The sequence below is a fragment of the Natator depressus genome, chromosome 21, assembly GCF_965152275.1.
Source record: "Natator depressus isolate rNatDep1 chromosome 21, rNatDep2.hap1, whole genome shotgun sequence".
NCBI lineage: Eukaryota > Metazoa > Chordata > Testudines > Cheloniidae > Natator > Natator depressus.
Window position 1 is genome coordinate 6,567,130 of NC_134254.1, and position 15,277 is coordinate 6,582,406.

General features: G+C 51.2%; 1 protein-coding gene across 1 annotated transcript; it reads left to right on the forward strand.

Moving 5' to 3' along the window:
• Positions 1–2,252: 2,252 nt before the first annotated feature.
• SLC45A3 (solute carrier family 45 member 3) lies at positions 2,253–13,261 on the forward strand. The gene is made up of 4 exons (XM_074936264.1): positions 2,253–2,595; positions 3,266–4,093; positions 6,246–6,511; positions 11,546–13,261. Exons 1-4 carry the CDS (start codon positions 2,424–2,426, stop codon positions 11,981–11,983), a joined length of 1,704 nt encoding a protein of 567 aa, XP_074792365.1. The 5' UTR covers positions 2,253–2,423; the 3' UTR covers positions 11,984–13,261.
• Positions 13,262–15,277: the final 2,016 nt, after the last annotated feature.

Consider the following 15,277-nt stretch of genomic DNA (forward strand, 5'->3'; position numbering starts at 1 on the left):
AATGTGCATGTCAGCAGGGCGTACATAACAGTCCTTGGCAGGCTAGCACAGGGTAGATTCACACCCCAGCTTGCTACAGACTAATTGTTCATGCGGACAAGACCTAAGGCCACTTTACTTCTGAGTGCAAATATCCAGGGGGGGGAGGGATGTTAATGTGCATTAACTTTCCACTTTAAGTAAATTTGTCCTAACTTGCCTGAGTGTCCCTATGTAGCCAACCCTCATGCCATTCCTCCAGCATTCTTTTAGCAAAACAATTGACTGGGGAGGTCTGTGTGACACGGGACAGGTCATTTAGGCTTTGTCTACATTGCCCCACAGTTCAGACTATGGGGGTGTGAACATTAGTCCTGTTTAAAGAGGACAGTGTTAACGCAAACTAAGGTATCCTATATGTAGTTCACTCCCACGGCGTCCACACAGGGGAGTTACTGTAGTTCATTCCTCTATCATCTGAACTGTGGGGCTGTAGAGACAAACCCTTAATCTCTCTGGATTTCAGGGCTTGTACACGTGGGGAGTTTTTTCCATCATAACTATTCCTGATTACCTATCCCCGAATAACTCCATGTGTGGATGTCCTTATTCGGAATTATTTTAATCCACTTCCAATCTGGATTAAGGTAATTCTGAATAAGGCACTCTTATTCTGGAAAAAGAGCATCCACCCATGGAGTTATTTGGGAATTCCACTTAAATTTCACACCCTGCCTTAATCCAAATTTATTTCCCAGTGTAGACAAGCCCGCAGCTCCCCATCTATGAACTGGGGAGCTATGAGACTTACCTCCCCAGGGTGTTGTGATGACCCCATAAATACTTGGGCAGACACTCCACTGCTGTGGGATACGGGTCACAAAGAACAAAGGTAGAAAACATGCCCCAAGGACGTCAAAGAGCAGAAGTGGCCTGATCTCCAGCTCTAAGGCAAGTGAACGGCTGATCCCTCATTGAAGGGCGTTGATTCAGTATTGCCCCAGTCAGCAATTCCATTTCCTGAAGCACAGCTGCCTAGAGCTGCTGTTCACACTCCCGTCCTATGACTGACCAGGCCAGCTCTTGCTGAGTTTACAGGATCTAATGCAATCAGAGTCGGAGGTGGAACAGCACCCTGGTATATCTATCTACAGGCTCACGGCAGAGGGCTCTTTCTCGTCACGCCCCTCCCCTTGCTTTGAGCCCATCCTCACATAGTCCCTGTCAGAAGCCGCATGAGCGAGGCGGGAGAGATGGGACATATTAAAGGGAAACCAGATGACTCAACTGACAATATTAGCTCAGATGACAAACTAATGCTCACGATAATTGCCATTTACTGGCAGAGGAGGCTGAACTGGGTCATATTTATTTGTGAAACTCAATGAGGCACCATCTGTGCTGCTGAATACCATGCCCCTGCCAAGATGATGGGTACATAGTTCAGATAAAAATATTGACCTGAGAGCTTTGTGCATCTACGCTGTGGGAAGGAGCAGTGGAGCAGAAGGGCAAAAGCTCGCTTGATCTTGATTTTCAATATGAATATGAAAGCGGGGCCTCACGATCCTTCTGACTTTTTGGGTTGGCCTCTTGATCAAGGCACTAGCCTAGGCCTCGAGATCTGGGATCAACTCCTGGTTCTGCCCCAAACTCCTTATGTGACTTGGACAAGTCACTTCATCTCCCTCTGCCTCAGTTGCCCATCTGTAAAACGAAGATAATTCTTCCTTTTGCCTATCTTGTCTTGTTAGCTTGTGAGTTCTCTGGGATAGGGTTCATCTCTTACGTTGTGTTTGTACAGCACCTTGCACAACAGGGCCTTGATCTCTGTGAGGGCCTCTAAGCACTTACTGGGATGCCAATAAGAAATGGAAAAGAGTCTGGGGTAAGTGACCCAGTGAAGGGGCTGAGCCTTCCAAGGCTTGGCCTCTCTGTGAACCATGGTCCTTTGATATTGCCGATATTGATGCTATTTGCAAAGGCTAGTGGGAGTGATTTTGTGTTGGGGAACGCTGTCCAATGCCCTCCTTGTGACTGGAGCTTTGTGTCCCACTCCAGACGGGTGGTGCTGTTGACTTCAGTGGAATGGAGAACTGTTTCTTGCTTTGGTCCCCTAAAGAAGGAACCCCCTCTGGTGTGGATCTCTGATTTCTAATGTGCTCTCTTCTTTTCTCCATAGTACAGAATGTGAAGCTGGGGGAGAGACCTGGAATATGAAGCCTGTCTACTGGTGCCTGGACTCTGCATTGTAGTGACTGCATCTTGCAACCTAAGGAGGAAGAAGGGACAAGATGTTCACTGCTGATAAAAATGGCAGCCAGTGTCTCCCCATTGGACTGTGAAAGGAGACTTTGGACCTTGGTGTCTGTCTGTCTGGGAGCCCCAGGAAGGCTGCTGTCTGGTTGACACAGCCCTCTAATATTAAGTGGAGTGAGGGCAGCATGGCTCAGAAAGCGTGGGTCAGCATGCTCTTCCACAACCGCAAAGCCCAGCTCCTGCTGGTCAACTCCCTGACCTTCGGCCTGGAGGTCTGCCTGGCTGCTGGGATCACCTACGTGCCACCGCTCTTGCTGGAAGTGGGTGTGGAGGAGAAGTTCATGACCATGGTTTTGGGTAGGTGGCTTCTTCCTTTCTTCAACTGAGATGCTCAACCCTTCGGTGGGTTCAGAGGGCAATGGGGAATCGGGGCATGAACATTTGTATCCCCACGCTCTGATCAGCTGAGACAACTCTGTTCCAGGGAGAATGTGCAGCCTGTTGGCTTAGAGCCAGGGACTGGGAGCCAGGCCTCCTGGGTTCTTTTCCTGGCTTCTGCCACTGAATTGCCTGTGTGGCTTTGGTATGTCTTTGCCTCAGTTTCCCCTTCTCTAAGACAGGGATACTTCCCTGAGGGGCTGAGGGCTTAGTGTCGATCAAGTGCTCTGTCACGCATGGGGGAGGGCTGTTCTAGTGTGCGCTTACCAAGTTGCCTAGAAGCCTTAAAGTTCAAAGTGGTGAGGGGGCAGGTGATGGTGGGGTCTGGTTTCTTGGGCTGAGCTAAGGCCAAGGTTTTCACAAGTGACTATGGATGTCCCACTTGAGACCGCTTAAAGGGGCCTGATTGTCGGAGGGCGGGTGCTCAGTACTTGGACAGACAGGCCCCCTTAAGGTGTCTCAGATGGGCACCCGCAATCACTTGTCGCTTGTGAAAGCCTTGGCCCTAGCTCTTCTTATTGCTGGGCACAGGGATCGCCTGCAGCACTAGGACACTGCCCCTAAAGCCACGTCTCTGTCTCCATTCCAGGGATCGGGCCTGTCCTGGGCCTTGTCTTTGTACCGCTGATTGGCTCCGCCAGCGACCACTGGCGCAGCAGCTACGGCCGGCGGCGGCCCTTCATCTGGGTCTTGTGCCTGGGAGTCCTGCTGAGCCTCTTCATCATCCCCCATGCCGGTCGCCTGGCAGGCTTCTTCGCCCTCAGTGCCCACCCCCTGGAGATTGCTTTCCTCATCCTGGGCGTTGGCTTGCTGGACTTCTGCGGCCAGGTCTGCTTCACTCCCCTAGAGGCCTTGCTCTCGGACCTCTTCCAGGAGCCTGACAACTGCCGGCAGGCTTTCTCCATGTACGCCTTCATGATCAGCCTGGGTGGCTGCATCGGCTATCTGCTTCCGGCCATCGACTGGGCCAGTAGCTTCCTGGCCCCTTACCTGGGGGGGCAGGAGAAGTGTCTCTTCAGCCTCCTCACCATCATCTTCCTGGGCTGCGTCCTGGCCACCCTCTTTGTGACAGAGGAAGCAGTGGGGCAGGTGGATGCTCTGGCAGGCCCTGTACTGAAGGACTCTACCCCCAAGCCCTCGTCCCCCAGCGGCTGCTCTTGCCGGGTTTCCAAAAGCCTCTTGCGAGCCAGGCATGTGGTCCAGGCCTTGAGGGACCTCTGCACATTGATCCCACGGCTGCGTGGCCTCTGCTGCCGCATCCCCAAGGTGATCCGGCGGCTCTTCGTGGCCGAGCTGTGCAGCTGGATGGCCCTCATGACTTTCATGCTGTTCTACACTGACTTTGTTGGCGAAGGGCTGTACCAGGGTGTTCCCAGGGCCGAACCGGGAACAGAAGCCAGACGTCACTATGATGAAGGTAATGAATGAGCCAAGTGCCTTCAAGGCTGCAGAGGCAGAATTTGCTTCCATACGCAGGGGAGTAGAAACGCTGAGATGGGATCAAAGATGGGCTCTACCTTTAGGGTTCAGCTCTCCCTGCTCCTGGGTCTGAGCTCAGGTGCGTATCCCGAACCTCTGCTGGTTCCACAACATACACACAGCTATTTTTAGCACACTAGCGTGAGTTCTGCCAACACAAACCTGCCTAGCCAGGCTGGGAGGCACTCTCCCAGTTGCAGTATAAACGTGTCTGAATTGGGTATCCTCTCTAGCTGAGATGTGGGCAGGGAGGTAGGTGTATTTATATCTGTCTGCCAGCACTTGGTGCTCTGCTTCGGCCACATGTGACTTCGCTGCATAGGCTGGGGTGAGAATCTGCCAAGACCAGAACCGCTTGTCTGAATCTACCAGGTTTTTAATGATTATTGTTGGTATTTCATCCCAGAATCTGAAAGGTGGGTAAATGGAACTCTTCTCCATTTTACAGATGGGGAAAACTGAGGCATGGGTAGGTGATCAGCAGAACCAAAAGTCAACTTCTCTCTGCACGGTGTTGCAAACCCCAAACCCACCCCTAGTTTTTACCGGTGTCCAGCACCTGACAACAGTGTGAAGAACTGAGTTAGTTTCCTTGACATAAAATCTCATGCTCCAAGGGATGTAAGCTGATCATCTTGGTGGGTGGAGGGGCAGGAAGGAATTCTCTCCCTCCCACTCGTCAGACAACATTACACAGTTGCTTGGCTACATTACAGGGTGACTTTCTTCTTCCTCTGAAACATAAAATATGGGCCTAGAGCCTGATTCAGTGGAGCCGCAGGCCTGGTGCCTGAATTCTTAAGAGATACGGTAGTCCAGCAGCTAGCACACTCAACCAGCAATTTGCAGCTTTACCACTGATCCACTGTCACCTCAGATAAGTCACCTCACCAGTCTGTGCCTCAGTTTCCCCCATCTGCAAAATGGAGCTCATGACGCCTGCCTACCTCTTGTAAATCACTTAGCGATTGGTGGTGCAAAGCCCTGGGAGTGTTAAGTAGCGGTGAGATGAGCCAAGCTGCAATAATGATGTTCAGACCCCTGTCTCCTGGCTGACTCACTCATTCCAGCACTGCTCTCTTCCTGGGTTCTCTTCATGTGCATGCTCTCTGGAAGCGTTGGAGCCCTCTGGCTCAGCTTCACAGCCTCTCGTTTTCTGGTCCTCTCAGATCTAAGCACATAGGCCGTCGTCCTCTTTGTCCTGCGTGCATTAGTTGTATACCTTGGCCTCTATATACCTTGGCCTCTAGATTTCCTTATTGCTGCCTTGTACATTTCCTCCTTTGTTAGGCTGTAATCCATTCATATTAATGTCTCTGTTAGCTCAAGAATCAGCTTAATTGGTGTTTAACAGTTCTGCTATGGTAGCCCCAGAGGCTTCCACCAGGTCAGGGCCATTGTGCTAGGCACTGTACAAACATCCTGTTGGCGACAGTCCCTGCCCCAAAGAGTTAATGGTCTAATTATCTATAGTCCGACATGCCTCTCCGAAGGGGAAGGGCAGGATGGCTGCCAGATGCTTCAGAGCAGCTTGTGGATATCTCACTCTATGCCAAACTCTAGAGTGTCTCACCAGCTTAAAACCATTCTTTGTTCCCTTTTGTTTTGCTGCTGATTTGGTGTCGGATAGCACTTCCTGGTTAGCAAGCAGGCAAGAGATGGATTCTGGGGAGAAAGTCAGGGGAAGGTGGGGGAGTGACTTTCTAAGGCACAGCTGCCCAACCTCCCCTTTGTGCCTCTGCAAATGTTCCCCTCGGTTCTTCCCCTATGTATGGGTGGTGTTCTCACCAGCACTGTCTGGGGGTCCTTTGTGCGTAATCTTGGCAGAGAATCAAAGGAGTGAATGGACTATGGAGACTGGCAGGGTGGGGAATCTCGCATGGTTGCTGCCCATCCTGTACCTGTGCTCCGAGCAAGGATGGGACTCTAGTCTCCAGAGCTTGTGTTGAAAGGTGCTGACCTCTATGGAGTAGTGCAGAAAGACCCTGCTTGGATCCTACAGAGTCCCCATAGTTGCTTGGCTTTCGGAAAGCGGAGCAGGGGGAGCCTGCCCACCACCCCTTCCCCACCGGTGTGTCTGTTGTTTTCAGGCGTCCGCGTGGGCAGCCTGGGCCTGTTCCTCCAATGCGTCATCTCCATCTTCTTCTCGACAATCATGGACCGGCTGGTGAAGCAGTTTGGGACCCGGGCGGTCTACCTGGCCAGCGTGGCATTCTTCCCCCTGGTTCCCTTCGTCATATGCTTCTCCCAGAGCATCCTCGTCGTTACCGTCTCGGCTGCCCTGACGGGCTTCACCTTCTCTGCGCTCCAGATCCTGCCGTACACCCTGGCGTCGCTGTACCACCATGACAAGCAGGTGGGGGCCACTTCTGGGGGGAAAGGGGGATGACGCACAACGTGATCACAACATGGGGGTGCAGCTCAGCTTGGCCTGTGGCTGGAAAGAAACACACACACACACACACATAGGGTGTCACATGTGCCTCACAACACAAATGGGGCCTCTCACCTGAACCCTCTTGATCTTGGGAATCTGAATAAAAACACAATCTGGCTCTAACCCAGTGCTGGTTTTGGGTGGGGGGGATCCAATTCCCTAACCCCTCCCTACTTGCCACAACCAGCACATGGATGTGCATATTGCGTTGAATGAGGAGTGTGTATTTCTAAAGGCAGCGCCTCATCTCCTCCGCATTCTGAATGCTTGGCTGGAAATCAGTCCAGGGTCCCAAGAGGCTCCTGCGCATCTTGCACCCAATCACCTTTGCAGCATCACCAACCCCAGCTCAAAAATCACAAATCAGGTCCCCAAAAGCCCCATGAGACAGTAAGTAATAAATTACAAATGGTGGGTTCTCTATTTGCATTCTGGTTGTTGAGCCTTTAGGGTTCACGCTTTCAAGCTTTTGTCCGTAACCACCAGGGCATCTGAAATGAAAACTGAGAGCTGGGGCTTGAAGAAAAACATCCAATGTTGAGACATGATAAAATCACAATAGTTGGCCATGCAGCTGTTGTTCCGCAGCCCTGGGAGCCGCTCTCACACTGTAAACGCACCAGTGATTTGTGGCATGACAGCATCTTTCGGCCCCATTGCAGGTGCCTTGCTGTGTTGTTAAAGAACTAGGAGCTTTTACTGCAGGCATCCCGGGGCTCGCCTAGAACTAACACTTCCAGGCAGCCCGTCCCAGTGTGCACTAGGATGCCTGTCAAACTAGGGATGCATTTGGAGGGCCTGTTCCACTTTGGTTTCTTCCAAAGTCCTGGCCTTGGGATCTACTCCAGCCAGCAAAAAATTAAACCCACCTGGGCATTTTCCTGTCAAGCAGGGATTAGTGAAGGGAGGGGTCCAACTGTTTCCTCAAAGGGCTGATGGGGAAACACCATCCATGACCAAGAGACGGGTGCTAACCTTCACAAAGCCACCTCTGTGACTAGCTGTGAGGTCCCGCCTTCCTGCTTCCGTTGTCTTCCTAACAGGTTACAATGGAACCCCCAAAAAGATAAGTCCCTAAAAACCCTTCTGCAGAAATGTATCCATCTTCTTGGATCCACTTCCTTTTTGTTTTTCTTTTTTACTGGTTTAATTCTTTTTCTTTGTTGCCTTTTGTCGTTCCTTTTTTCCTGCTTTCTGTTTTCCTCTCTTTTTCTCCCTCTCCTCCTGAAGTGAGTCAATGAAAGGGTGCCGCATAACAGCTGCCCCTCCAGCGTTGTGTGGAACATTAGTGCAAGCCAGCAAGACTAACCCCATCTGACGCTGCTCACATGGACTGTGTAAGTTGGTCTCTTTTCGTGCATGCTCTCGATTCTACCTGTACTAGTGAGACCAAAGAGGCCTTGTCTAGAGTAGGATAAAAGATGTTCTAATTAATGCATTTGAATGTCTATCATAGACGACGCACAATGCATTTAACACATGCTTAGCTAGTTGAGTTAAAACCTAGGATTTCTTCAACTCAACTAACTTGAGTTGCAACAGGGCTCCAGCTGTCAGCCCCGTGTGGGGCAATGGGGCTCTGGCTGTCAATGCCCCACAATGCTCACTTAAGTCAGTGCAAGTGCTCCTGGTGAGGATGGAGGGTAGAGTGGATATGAAGAGCTGATTTAATTACTGCAGTGGCTGTAGGTTGACCTAACTTAAGTCAACGTAGTTCTGTAGTGTAGCTATGCCCTTAGTTTTTAAGTCTGCACGAGGCTTTGTGTGCATGTGTGTGTTAGAACATGTACCCCTTTAAAATTCTGGTCTAGACCAAGTCAGAAAGAGCAAGAAATTGTGGCACATGCCTTCAGGGTATCCAAGTAGGCTTTGTGGACCATCCTGCATCTAGTATGAGGCATCTAGAGCTCTGAGGAGTTTGCTGGAGTTTGGCACTCACAGTTTATAACCAACTTCTCTTCTGTGCTGGGTTTTGCACCATTTAATTTCTGGATCCCTCTAACCTTGGTGTGGTAGGTGTAAACTGAGAGTTTCGTGAAGCTCTAGCCATTGCATGTGGGATTCAGGTGGCTTGACTTAGATTCATAAGACCAGTGAAGTGACCAACTTTATTACAAAACACTGTCTTAGGAAGATTCGTGGCTAGTCAGAGTCCATGTAAAGCTGTTTGACTCTCAACAAAAGGTTCTTGGGGACCAACAGTCTCATTTGGCTTCAGTTCTTTGCTTGAATCTGAAACGGGTGCATTGCAGAGCTGTGGCCATGGCTTCAGGGAACGTTAATGGAAAATAGCTAGTGACACTATACCACAGCAGAGTCTGGGTGTGTCAGGAGAGGCACTAGATGCTTCCGATTGCTGTGGTGTGGCTTGGACACAATGCAGCAGAGATGCCTGCACACCCTGGAGTAAGCTTGTGTAATTCTCCAGTGGCCCCCCGCTTCCCTTGTGAGTGGAAAGCTGATATCGTTGGTCCTTTGGGCAGTGCAGCTCCTACCCTTGCACTCCTGGTATAAAATTCTCTTCTCTCAACCAGACAGTCTTCTTTCTCCTGGCTGGTTTTATCCCATCACACGGAGAACGGATTAATATGTCCTTGGCTCGCCACAGTTCATGGGATGTGTCTAAGCACAGATGTCTTGAAATTTCAAGGCATGAGTTTTGCAGCAGTTTCTCTTGCTGCACATAAACATTGTGGGCTACTGTAATACAAATAATCAGAGGTGCCAGCTGAGATCAGGGCCCCAAGGTGCTAGGTGCTGTACATACATTCAAAAAGGGACAGTCCCTGCCTCAAAGAGCCTACAGTCTAAATAGACAGGCAGACAAAGGGTGAGAGGAAAGGCAGGATTATTCTCCTCATTCTACAGTTAGAGACGTGAGGCACAGAGAGACTAAATGGCTTGCCCAGGATCATCTGGGGTGTCTGTAGCAGGGCTGGGAACAGAGTCCCAGTGCAGGACCTTAACTTAGCTGGGTGTCAATGTAAAATTCTAGGTAGCAGTGGAAGGAACTTGGCCAGAAGAGGCTGCTTGGGTTACCCAGAAGAATGATGCCTTTGCAGTGATACTCCCTGCCTCATTCTCACTAAGAGCTTAACTAACCAGCTGTGGAATTTCCCTAGCATTGGGGCCTTGGCAGATTGTCCTGAGAGGCCGCTCTGCTGCCCAGTTGCACAGGAAACCTGTGCAGCCTTAGATTGTACGGAGCGATGTCACAGTTCACACTGGATAGTGTCACAGAAGTGATCTAAGGCCTGGTCTGCCCTACAGAGCAAGGTTGATGTCCGGCAGCTTACATGGACCTAACTCTGTCAGCATACACGCTACAGTGCTACTCTTGCCCATGTACATCACCCACGACACCAACCTAAGAACTCCACTTCCACAAGAGGTGTAGCGCTTAGGTCAATGTAGTGAAGGTGACACAGTGTCTGTGTAGATATGATGTTACTTACATTGCCCTGTGCAGGGCTGACAGCTGCCTCCCCCCCTGCCCCAGCACTGTCAGCCTGAGCTGTTAGCTGGGTGTCCGGCTCACAGCTGGACTCCCCCCTCCCTGCCCCCAGGGTTGACAGCTGGAGCATGGCAGGTGCTCAATTTCACAGCAGGGACCCTACTAGCAGTGAAATTGACATTCTTGTCAGTTTCACGGCTGCTAGGATTTCACATTTTTGTTTCCGGCTCTGGCAGTCAGCCCTGTGGCGGGGGGACTCCATTTCAGTCGGCACAACCGCTCCTGGTGAGGACCTGCAGAAGGAGGGCAGTGTGGACACCAACAGCCGATCAAATTGCTGCCGTGGCTGTAGGTTGACGTGACTTAAGTCAGCCTAATTTTGTAGTGTAGACAAGACCTATGATGGAAAGTTAATTCAGACTAAGGTAGAGTGTGAATTTGGAGTACAATAGCTAGTCCTGAATAACTGCATGTGTAGACAAGCCGTAAGGGCCATTGCTTGACCATTTGAGCACTTCAGTTATGCAGCCACTCACCTCTTATTTGCAGCAATACACCTTTGAACGCACAATTGCCTGTTTGCCTGCCTGTGCGCCGGTCTTGAGATTATAACTTCGATACTCTGCTTTTGAAAAACAATAGTGCCAAATCCACAGTCCAGCACGTGCCCTTCAGTCCATGTGGGCGGTGCCCATGCTTCCAAAGTAAGTATTGGCTGTGAGCATATCATGTGTCCTGCAGCAGGAGGGCATTGAGTCCCTTAGATCAGCTGCACAAACTGCACCCACCCCAGACGATTCCTGTAGCCCTGGGCGATGCTATCACTCCCGCATTGGACCAAGTTCATCCCTGGCCTGGCTGCAGTGGCATGAGGGTGGGGAGGGCTTTGGCCCATTCTCCCTAGGTAAGGGAGCACTTTCTATTTAGAGGGATTCTCCTCTCACGCTAGTATGTGCTGGGAGTTGGGCCATTGAAGTTCATGGAGCTGTGTTTGGTGCGAGAGGAGAATTGGGTTTGCACCACCCGCTTCTCTGAGAGTCCAGCGATCAGACGACTCTCAAGGCTCGGAGAGAAACTGCCCCAAATGGCAGAGCCTTGTTTGGCTTTGGGTTGAGACGCTCCCTGGCGTTGGTGATGCGTGAAGCGAACACACAAAGGTACCGCTTGGAGCCAAGTTACCGCAGCAGGTCAGTGTCACCTTGAATCTGAAGCCTAACAAAGAAGTTCCTGCCAATCTTACCTGCTGCTGGAAACCATCAAACTTGCCCCAGACTTGCTGCAAATGTCTCCAGCCTTTAGCCAAACCTGGCCTGAGGATTTTCACAGGACTGGAACAATTTGAAGCCAGGGGAAGTTTTGCCACGCCGAGGGGTGTATCGCTCCAGCTCTGCCCTGCTCTAGCTAATGGCACCACTCTCCTGGTCCGCTCTCTGGCTCTTTAGGGCTTCACCCCCCCCTGCAGTTTCTCACTTTCCCTCTCTCTTTATTTTGTCTCTCAGGTATTTTTGCATAAGTACAAAAGCAAAGAAGAGGAAGATGCTGCTCAGCTGGATAAGAAATCAGGCTTCCCCAAAGGCCCCCTCTCCAGCCAGAAGCCGACCTACCAGAATGGCCATGCTGGGGGCCTCTTCTCCTCTCCTCCAGCTGCCAGCTCGGCCATGTGCGTCGGCTCCCCCTGCGAGGTCTCGCTCATGATGAGGGTGGGAGACTCTGACCCTGCAGCACCCGGTCGAGGGATCTGCGTGGACCTGGCCATTTTAGACAGCGCTTTCCTCCTTTCTCAGGTGGTCCCGTCCCTTGTCATGGGGTCGATCGTCCAGTTTACACAGTCGGTGACTGCCTACATGGTGTTCGCCACCGGCCTCGGGTTGGTGGCTATTTACTTTGCAACCAAAGTCGTCTTTGATAAAAGCGACATGGCCAAGTATTCGGTGTGAAACGGGGTACGTGTGCACGTGGCAGACAGCCAACTTGTTTGTACACGTGCATTGACACTATATAATAGGGCAGGCTGCACGTTGTGCACCCCTCCTTTCTGTCTCTCATGCTGTTTCTGTGGGGCACGTGGCTGGGGAGAGGTTGTTGGACTAAGCGCGGGTGTATTAGGAAGGGCACCATGCTGTTCTATCTCCCACCATCAGAGTTTGCCCCGTGGTGCCTTTGTCTGAGAGCGGTGTTGCACAGAGGGCATCAATGAGGTGAAAGGAGAAGAGTTTACCTTCAATCACAGGATTAAATTTCTGTACAATTCCCCCGAGGGAGGGAGGCAGTTGCATCCCGGAGGGAGAGTGCTCCTCCTCTCATTCGTGGAGAGACCAGCTTAAACCCTGCCTTGCTCTGGCAGGCTTCACCTTGCTTCGGAAATGTAAATCCCCTCTCTGACTGGTGGCTGCTGTGGACTGGAATATTCGGGGGACAGGCGGGAGGGAGCTGCATTGGCAGAGCAGGGGGAAGACATCCAGGGTTGGAATGGGGTATTGTCGGTCAGGACGTGGGTGCATTGGCAGAGCTGTGTGGAAGCAGTCCTGCATGGCACAGGGGTGCTGGAGGTGCATGGGCAGAGCCTGGCTCTGTCCAGGGCTAGTAATCCCATTGCTCTGGGAGCACCACACTAAGTGACCACGCGGTGTTAGTGCACCCCAGACCACCCTGCTGTACTGGCTGGCCGCTCTGTGCACCTCAAGTGCCTGAAACCTATTTGCAGTGGCCTTATAAAATGGCCTGGTTCAAGGCAGTAGGCAGAGTTGATTTAACAAGGCTCAAGGGCTGTGTTTTTATGGCACTGCTCAGACCTCATTAGCCTGAACATTACCCTGTATTCAAGTATAATAATCCCCAGTGGGATGTGCGGGGTCTGGTGTCCTCTGTACCCTGCAGGGGCTGGAAGCACTTATCCTTTGTCCCCCTGCCTGAGGCATGTTAACGGGACACCCTGTCCCAGGTTACTGCTGTGAAGTCCTTTCCATGTAGGAGATGCACGAAGCCCTTGGACGAGATCCTGTCCCGGCTGCCCTGTTGCATGGCTGAATAATTGGATGTGCTGCCCTCTCTTCGGGCCACGTTCACTGATGGTGTGAAAAGGCACATATACCCTGCCCTTTGAAGGGTGTGCAGGAGACCCTTCCGCTGCATAAACCCCGCTGGTGCCTAGCCTTGCCATCCCTTCCTTGTCCTTATTCATCCCACATGGCTGTGCCTGCCCCCTCCCTCCCCACCTCATGAGATGCTTCCTCCATTTCAAATCTCTTGTTCCTCACATTCTCTGTCTTCTCCACCCACATTGGGTCCCCTTGATGCCTATTCCCCTCCACTCAGGAATAGCCTTGATGCCGATTGGGTGCAGTTGTTCCCTCCGACAGGAGAGTAAGCTGGAGCAGGCTCGAGAGGTGACCCTGTAGCATGTCCTGGGTTCTTCTCCTCTGTAGGGTCATTTTTCTGCTTTGCCCCTTTTTCAAAGGGAAGAAGCCAAGAATGACCTTTCCACTGATCTGGCCCTGCTCTTGCTGCCATGAATTGATGGCAGAGCTGTCCTGGATTCTGAGATCCTGCTGCTGCAGAGGTCATTCCCAGCTAAGAGGATATTCCCGGATCAGTTATATCCCACCCGCCATGAGTCACCCTTATGGAAACACGGGGTGTCTATACTGCAACACAAGCCAGAACTAGCAGAACTTGAGTTAGCAAACTGTGGGTTTGTTAACCTAGGGACTGAGCATCTGTGCTCATTTGGAACCCCAGGTTAGGAACTGTTGAACCCTGGGCCCCAACCTGGGGCTCCAGCATCTACAGTATATTATGTGGGCCCAAATTCAACCACTCATAGACCAGACTTCCTCACACCCTACCAACATGTGGTTGCTCTAGCCCTTTGTTTGTGGTGCAGTGTTGGAACGCTTGACTGTCCACCAAACTTGACTGTGCAGAAGCCAAAGAAAGTCTAGCCTATGGGATTGTGGGATACTTTGGGCAGACTCCCAGAGCATGCATCCAGGGAGGTTGTGTCTACACTGCAAAGCCATGGGGCTTGAACCCTGGGTCCAGCTTGACTCAGGCTTGGACCCTCCATCCCCATGTGGTTCTGAGCCCTGGGTTAGCGCAATTTGTGTGTATGGAGAAGGGGGGTTAGGCCTGAGCCTGAGTTCAAACCCTGGGCTTACACTGCAGTGTAGACACCCCTATAAAGTCTTCAGTGATTAAATTGCACCTGTTCCCATCTCCCATTTTAACTTCAGAAACCCATTAGACCTTGGGGAAATGATCAAAAGCAGAAATGCCAGCTGGGGCCTAACTCCCATTGAAAACCAAACTGCCACTCGGGCCTCTGAAAATCTCTTTAATGGTTTTTTAAATCCTTGGCTCTTCTATTTTTTCATTCACAGTGGGACTGGCTTCCCCTGCCCCTTGCTATCATTCTTCCCGTGGGGAACTGCTCTACCAGCAAACCTTTTAAACAAGAATCCTGTGAGTCCAGACAATGCCTGGGCCGAGGAGCCAACTCAATAAACCACCTTCTAACCAGTGGGATCAATGCCCCTATTCCAAAGGACGGGGAGAAGAGGGAAGGGCAGACACAAGGGCCAGCAGCCAGTCAAGAGCTAGTGTGGAACTTTACCATGTCAAGTTAAGCCATGGGGCTGATAGCGTGGGAAATGAGTTCACAGTGCCCCATACGCCAATAGAGGCCTTTGCTTCCAGCACTCCCAATCTCTTTAGCTTTAACCTAGATCCCTCACTGCCAAGCCTACCCCAAGTCATTCTATTTTCCAGCTGTAGGGAGAACCTTCCCAATGAGCTCATTTGGCGGGGGGATTGGAATTTCCCCCGTGCACGCTTCTGGAGAATGTGTGTGTGCGTGTGCATGTGCGCGCGCCTCCATTCTGGCTGGGCTCATAGAGATTAATCTCCAGCTCACTGAGTAGAAATCTGTGTTCTGGGTCCAAAAGGTCATGTCTTCTGATTCCATCGACAGAATTTTCTGGGGGAAGGGCCAGTGGCTGGAAATCCCCCTTCTAATTTCCTTCCATCCCCCACACCACCCAAAACAAAATCTCATCCACCATTTTTTGGATGAAGTAGACCAGCCACGGCACCTATCTCAGACTGGTATGTCATAATGTTAAATATAATGAAGTGTGTTTTAATAATGTATTAGAGGCTGAAGTAACCCACCCTTGCAATGAGCAATTATATGTGGGTTGCAGATAGGAAGTTATTTACTATGTAAGGAAAAC

Bases quoted from the DNA above. Each gene is read 5' to 3' on its own strand.
- SLC45A3 (XM_074936264.1), top strand. From the start codon at position 2,424: ATGGCTCAGAAAGCGTGGGTCAGCATGCTCTTCCACAACCGCAAAGCC. The intron at 4,094-6,245 runs GTAATGAATGAG...TGTTGTTTTCAG, and splicing joins CAGACGTCACTATGATGAAG to GCGTCCGCGTGGGCAGCCTG. The intron at 6,512-11,545 runs GTGGGGGCCACT...TTTGTCTCTCAG, and splicing joins TGTACCACCATGACAAGCAG to GTATTTTTGCATAAGTACAA.